Source organism: Nansenia antarctica (assembly GCF_963989245.1).
Source record: "Nansenia antarctica genome assembly, chromosome: 18".
Taxonomy (NCBI): domain Eukaryota; kingdom Metazoa; phylum Chordata; class Actinopteri; order Argentiniformes; family Microstomatidae; genus Nansenia; species Nansenia antarctica.
In genome coordinates, this window is record NC_137691.1 from 11,388,695 (window position 1) to 11,396,194 (window position 7,500).

A 7,500-nucleotide genomic window follows, 5' to 3' on the forward strand; every position below is an offset into this window, starting at 1 on the left:
TATCAACCACATCAATGAAGTTATTTCAGTCTATTTTAGTGTCGCTGCTGTATCTGCATGTCAGTGCCATCCAACCCGTCGATAGGCCCTGTCCCATATAGCCTGTGTTATCTAAAACACACTCAAAGACTTCTGAGATGAACAATGGGTCCGTTACCAGACGAGGTGACCTAATTCAGTTGGCACCTGTGCTAAACTGAAACTGTCAAGTTCAAACATCCATTTAAAGTCTACCTCAATATAGAACCAGTATCTTCAGATTCCACCAGGTTTGAAGGACACAAGAAGTTCAATATTACATTTATCTTTGAATGAATGATGTTGTAGCATTAAAGCCTTTATCGAGGTAATATTGTTGTTCTATTGATAATAGAGAAGGCCTAACAGTCCTCCTCCAAGACTGCAGTCCTCCCACATCCTGCCACTAGGGGAGCGATGAGGCAGCATTCTATCAGCTTAGTGTATCTGTTTTTAGTCAGTGACGCGGGAAGACAGCTGTCCATCCCCTAGAAATATCATCATGCTGCTTCAACAAACTCATATTTTATGTCCAGAAGTGTCCATCATCGGCTCTTTACTGCCGACCCTCTCATTACTCCTTATTAAAACAGTGCCTATTTATGTTAGGGTTTGGGATAGGGGTTCATATAGGGATTAAACTATTTATGTGTGGTTCATACTAGGCAGGGATTAAACTGGGATTTTTTTTTAGACAATGGTGTTATTTTAACTTGATGATTTATGACAGAAATCCATTCAAATGTTATCCATTCCATTCTATCCAACCTGCTGTGGTTTGAATCGGTTCTGTTCCCAATTGAATCTCTTACACCACAAAAGCCAATTAGATCCATGGGTGAATCCCCCAATGTTGTGTGTAATTATCAACCTATTGCCACTTAATCATTATCTACACTCTTTTAAAAAGCTGCTACCTAGAACCGTAAAGCTGACTACATCTTAACTCCTGAGTCTACTACTCCTGAATCTACTACTACGACATCTACTACTCCCCTGTACTGTTTCTCCTGAGACATCGACTACCCCCCTGTACTGTTTCTCCTGAGACATCTACTACCCCCCTGTACTGTTTCTCCTGAGACATCTACTACCCCCCTGTACTGTTTCTCGTGTGTCTTAAAAAAATCCTTCTTCTTTCTTCCAGCACGACGACTGCCAATGGCCCCAAGGCCTGAGCATAGATTACTTTTTCCTGCTGTCTGGTGGATAGTTGATTTACTTACTTAGTCAAATGTATTGATTGTAAATTGCTTTGGAATAAGGCGTCTGCTAAATGCCAAACATGTAAATGTAAATGTCAAAAAGTCACCCCTGTGCAAGAACCTTTTGAAGAATCCTTTTTGGTTCCACTAATGGTTCTAGGTGGAACCATCTACACGGAACCCAAAAGGGGTTCTTCAAAGAGTTCTCCTACAAGGACAGTCGAAGAACACTTTTGGAAGCCTTTTTTCAAACACGTTGCCATTGTCTCTGCACAGGAGAACATACGTTTGTCTTCCTGCATGACCACCTAGTGACCATGACCACCTAGTGACCATGACCACCTAGTGACTCCCTTACCCGTCACCCTTAAACCCTTAAACGCTGCGCCTTCAAGGATACTTCCACTCGACGATGTTGATGCAGGCCTTGCGGAAGGGGTTCTTCAGCGTGAGGAAGAAGAGGGAGCGTGCCGGCCGAGGGTTTCCCCCTGTGGCCAGAAGCTTCTTCAGCTTCTCCCTCTGCTTCCTCTTCAGAGTTTCCTCGTCCATAATGAAGGAAGACATCGGCGGATCGCTACCACCCTCCATCTCGGCTAAACCTGGAGAGTTTTCGGGCCCAAGTGAAGATGATGGTGGTGTAGAGCTGGATTGTGCTGTATTCCAACAGGTGAACAAGCAACTCTCTTACTTCCAACTTGATGTCTTTACTCCTACTCGTCTTCCCTCCCTAGGTCCTCACTCATTCAAACCCAACCACAACCTCTCTCCTTTCTTCCATCTATACCCCGTATCCTCCCTCCCTCTCCCACTCTCTGTCCCTGTGTGAGATGACAGATCTCTACCCCTTCGTCAGAGTATTGGTTGGCTGAACAGTTGGTCAGCAGAGAGAACAAATATAGACAATGAGTGTCATTCCACTGAGGAGGGGTGACACGCGAGGACATGGGCACAGATATAGTAATGGGAGGGAGGAGTCTGCAGGGAAAGTGGGGGTCTTGAAGGGGGTGGGGGGTTTACAGGCACTAAGAGTATGGGGTTGAGTAATTGTCAGCTCTAAAGTACCTCTTTATTGGCTAAAAGTGTTGATGTGGTGATTTGTCATTGGCCAGACGACATTGTCCTAAGTCATTGGCTATGCTGCGTGACCTTCCACGACTTTGATTGGTGTTGACACACATGCTTACTGCCCCATTCCCCTATGGAGTTGTGGTGTGTGTCTCCCTATTGGCTACTCAGATCACCTTACATGTATGTTTGGGAGTAGAGTTACAGTCATGTAATGGGGTTGGGTTAGATGGTGGGAAATGTGTCTGCGTCGGTGATTGAATTATGTCTAAATGTGTATCAACAGTTGGTGTCTGTAGGACATGAAACAAAGCCTATTTATGGTATCAAATTGCTCTCTTATTAGCCTAGTGCTTTGTTTAATGAAAATAACACTTTGTGTGAAATACAAATACAAGTAAACATTGGAGACAGGCTGTCAAGCAGATGGCCCAGCAAATATCAGGCACCCCGTTGTAGAATACAAAATACGACATATAGAAAGATTGTCAGATCTTTATTATGCTCCTGGTTTTGTCACACTGGCACTAGTGAATTGTGTGTGTAAGATGTCAGTAGCTACAGAGAAATTGGAGTGGACTAAAAACCCAATGCCAGAGAACAGATATGTATTTCTTTTGGAAATTTCTGTTTGTTTTCCATATACGACATTGAAATTCATAGATTCTTGAATTGTAGGTTACGCTACACGGCATGACATCATCGACATCAATTGATAAAAAAACTAAATGTGTTGAGACAAAAAACAACAACCCAATAAACAAAGTGAATAAAGTCAAGCTTTTTACTTTCTACTCATGGTATGCTTATCAGTTCTTTTCAAATGTTATTTAGGAATCAGTAACCATTCAGCACTGTCCTGCTAACTGTCCATCCAAAGACAACATGTCCATTTCACTAACTACACTTCCCAGAATGCTCTCCTAGCTCCCAGAACCCTCTGACTCCCCACAGTCCAGTCCGGGGGAGGAAGAGACGGAGTCTGAGAGGGAGTGTGGCGACCCGCCATCGCTATGCCCCGAGTCCTCCAGCCTGCAGGGGGCAGCGCTGGGGCTTCTGCTGTCCTGCCCCGTCCCCTCCACTAAACCCTGCAGGTATTTGATATACCGAATGGCCGCCCTCAGTGTCTCCACTTTACTGAGCCTCTTCTCGACGGTGGCCCCTGGCAGATGGTCCCGTAGTTTGGTGTAGCCCTGGTTCACGCACTTCACCCTCTGACGCTCCCGCTCGTTCCTCTTCTGGATGAAAGCCGGCTCGAAGGGGCATTCGTAGACCCCGAAGCGGCCAGGGTGGAAGGAGGGCAGGTAGGGGAGGAGGCTGGGGCCGTGGCCCCGGAAGGAGCTCTCGTAGAGGCTGCCAAGGCTGGCAGGGTCCATGCTGGAGGGGTAGAGGAGGAAGGGGACGGTGTGGGCGAGAGGGTCTGACCCTGAGTGGTGGAGGTGGTGGTGGTGGTGGTGGTGGGAGTGGCTACGGTTCTCTGCGTGACCACTAGAGGGAGACAGACTGTAGGTCAGGCTGTGGCCTCTGTTCAGGTAAGTGTGGGAGAAGGCAGCACTCATGACGGGGTAGATGAAGGAGATCCTCGCAAGATAAACGGATGGATAACTGCTCTTAACCCCCAAGTCGATAAATTCCCTTGTTTCTTTTCCTCCAGTTTTTCGGGATGTCGCCCCTTTAAGTAGAAAGACAAGTGAGGTGGAGTTTCATCATCAAACACTCTCTTCTCTTCATCTCCTCTTGTAGATCTATGGATGCAATTAGGAAGGGATAAAAGGTTAAAGATTAAGTTACTTAATCAAGCGTGCTCCTTCATTTCAAATGAAGTTTGAAATGAGTTTATGAAGATAATGATGATGATCGCATGCATTTAAAAGATGAAATGAGACAGAATAAACTTCAAAGGATTAGATCGGTGCCCTTTGAGTTAGCGTTAACGACAGCTTCTGACTAGAATTCAAGCAATGCAAAGCTCTTTTATGAATCCAAGCAATGCAAAGCTCTTTTATGTGTAAATGTTGTATTTCTTATATACACTGATGGACTCCAAAATACATGACTATAGGGCAAATTGTTTTACTATTTACTAGCCACGAACCAGACTGCATTAGCCCTGACAACATATAATATATGGAAAAACGTATATCAATCAATTTCAATTTGGATGTTGTTTGTTGAAAGATCTATTTGTTGTACTGATCTGGCTACCTACAGTATGTTTCAATCACACACACCCCTAACCGTAACATATATTTTAACCTTACAGTAAACACTTGTACAACTTTATCTCACTCAATCTATCCTAAAAGTCAAAAAGAAGCATGACAATGAACATAACATGAGAAGGTTAAATATGGCGCACTGTAATTTCCCTCAATAATCTTTAAATATGTTTTTAATCCCTCTACTCCCTCCTTCCTCTCTTCTCTCGCCCCTCTCCTATATGAAGAGACATCCCTGGCTGCTGCACAGAGAGAGACAGGAGAGGAATTCCCCTCTTTTTAAGACAGTATCAGGTTTCCCAAAGAGAGTGGAAAGTCTGCCAAAACCACTTCTGAGGTTAATAGAGCTAGCTGTATATTACTACACTGACAGCTGTATACATCTCTGTTCAGTGCATTAGAACAGAGATGTCTCAAGGACCAAAAAATACATGTATTCACAACAAGGGTGTACAAAGATATTCAATCAGTTGTGAGTCTGACAAGCATATGATTTTACTGTGCAGTGCATGATGGGAACCTAGAGAATGATCTGTAATTGTTTAAATCATTAATGTATTATAAGGAGCAAATAAAACAAATATATTAATGGTATTAATGGTGTGACAGGACAATATTTGGCGGCACTTTCACTGATACTAGCATTCATATTCCATCCATATTACCATGACCTTCAGTGTCACACTGATACATACCACTGCAAGCCAGAACACAAAGTCACTGAAGTATATTAGATAGATGTTTACATCATTTTATATATATAGGCTATATATATAAACTCTTCTCTATATCTTACCTTCAGATGCACAGGTGAGACTCAGACTCTCCCACATGTACCAGTGCCAGACCTCCAGTTGCTTAGGGGGGAACAGCAGATCTCTACCCAGCCTGAGGGCTCTCTTTCTGGGATGAGGAGCTCTTAGCGGTCCCCTCAGGTTCCGTGGTGGTGGTGTGGTGTCTCTGTAGAACAGGTGGGAGGGCGCTCCTCCTGCTCTTACCTGCTTTTACCTCAGAACGCCCCGCCCCAAAAACGATGGGTGGGAAATCTGTGAAGATTATGAAAAGGGGATATCAGGGTTGTGGGGACTTAAATATAGAGACAGTACACCTTATCTTAATGTTTGATATGATAAATAATATATAATGTAGAAATAAATTATAGCTTTGTATCTATGTAGAAATACCCCCATTCAAACTGCAGAAGTTTTTTTTAATGTGTAGAGTGTTTTAAATCGTTGGCTTTAAAGGGATTCGCCCTCAGAGGATGCGAGGACAGACTTCAATCCACACATTGGTTCTCTTTATCTAGACACTTGTCAGTAGGTTTTTTCAACCCCCCAAAAATCAATGGAACCTAAATAAGTCATTGGTACCTAAATTAGCATGTTTCACTGAAGTCATTGAGGTTTTTTTCTTGAGAATTTGGGATGATTTAGGCATGACATTTCAAACATTTTAATTTAGGTACCATTGACTTCCAGTGGTTTCTGGTTAAACTTGCTAATCGTTAGTGAAAATGCCCAGATAAACAGAACCAAATTGTTGATTCACATTTCCTTGACCATACATTCCTTTTAGGGTCAAGAACCATATGTGGCCCCTGGCCTGAGCTAGATTACTCTTCCTGCTACGACTGCTCAATTGATGATTCACTTGCTTAATCAAATGTATCGATTGCAAGTCGCTTTGGAATAAGGCGTCTGCTAAATGCCAAAAATGTATGTGATTTGTAATTTGAATGAACTATCCCCTTAAATCCACAGAATTGTCAGGGTTTAATGTAATAAAGTATGTAATAAAGTTTTACTGTATGCCATGGAGAATACAGTATGGAAGCATTCTCGTCATGTGTTGAGTTTCATCATTGCTCACTATGCAAATGTACAAATGTCATAATAACTCCTCTCATATGCAAACAAATGTTGTTTTTTGTCTTTAATTAATTCTCTTAAAATCATACGATCACTGGAACTGCAGATAAATGTCAGTTGCAATTTAATAGTATGGCTTAAACCCAGTACAGTACACAGAGCATCATCAAAGACCTGCATCCTGCAATGACTGTTTGGTGTTTCCTAGTCCTAATCCTCCACTTCCAACCCAGATTAAACAGTCTAGTCCTTTTGGTGGAGTCCCCTTCTAAAGGAAGCACACCCTTCCTCTTTTTCCTTATCATTAACGTCCATCATCATTCATGAATTATGAATCACCCTTTTGAAATATTGTTATTAATGTTTTCAAATAACCTTAATTATGTTCAGCATAAATGCGCCCTACCTCTAGAACTTACCCCTCTCAGAACCTGCCAAGACCCTGACTTGAGAAACCTGTTTTGACATAACTTGATTTTAATGACTGCAGCGCTTCATCTGAACTCTACTGTGTTACTACTTCAAGCATCCATCTAGCTGTAAGCTCTGATGCAAATGATTTACAGTAAGTCCCATCCAAACAAATTAGCAAGCTGTCACCTTCAGGGTTTCTCTTGACGAAGATAATGATGTATCTTGTCTAGTCGTTACTCGAACAGGAAAGTAGATTGTTTTTTTTTACGTAGGATACCTTGTTTTATCCATGAGGATTTAAAATGAATGAAATGACTACAGTATATGTAAATTGGGATAGGATTTCCAGGAGCAGCTCAGGACAGGCCTGGACCTGTGCTGTCTGTGATCACAGAGGTCTCTGTCTGTCTCTCTTGGTCATACGGTTTACACATGAGAGGCCTACAGCCAGAGCCGCAGACAGTCAGAGAGATAGGGAGATCTAGTTGCAGTCACGTTCATCTCTCTCATACACGTGCACGCACGCAAGCACTCTGGCACACATGCACACACACACACACACACACACACACACACACACACACACACACACACACACACATCAAACATAGACAAGACACTTAAAAGACCCCAAACATCAATCATCGCCTCATGAGGACTGGAGTGGACTTAAATGCCCAGCCCCTCAACACAACATTGATATCCCTT

The 7,500-nt window shown here is 42.8% G+C and overlaps 2 protein-coding genes across 2 annotated transcripts in view; both read right to left on the minus strand.

The window, feature by feature from the left end:
- The window catches only part of LOC308172933 (dihydropyridine-sensitive L-type skeletal muscle calcium channel subunit alpha-1-like), a gene marked incomplete at both ends in the record, with an annotated part of 36,064 nt that extends 34,253 nt beyond the window's left edge, over nt 1-1,811 (minus strand). The window contains one exon of the mRNA XM_080547898.1: nt 1,624-1,811. Within this exon, the coding sequence (XP_080404024.1) occupies nt 1,624-1,811 (188 nt within the window). The remainder of the gene's footprint in view (nt 1-1,623) is intronic.
- A 1,400-nt stretch (nt 1,812-3,211) lies between these two features.
- On the minus strand, nt 3,212-3,847 carry LOC308172934 (achaete-scute homolog 5-like; the record flags this gene model as incomplete). The annotated part of the gene is made up of 1 exon (XM_080547899.1): nt 3,212-3,847. One exon carries the CDS (start codon nt 3,845-3,847, stop codon nt 3,212-3,214), a length of 636 nt encoding a protein of 211 aa, XP_080404025.1.
- Nucleotides 3,848-7,500: the final 3,653 nt, after the last annotated feature.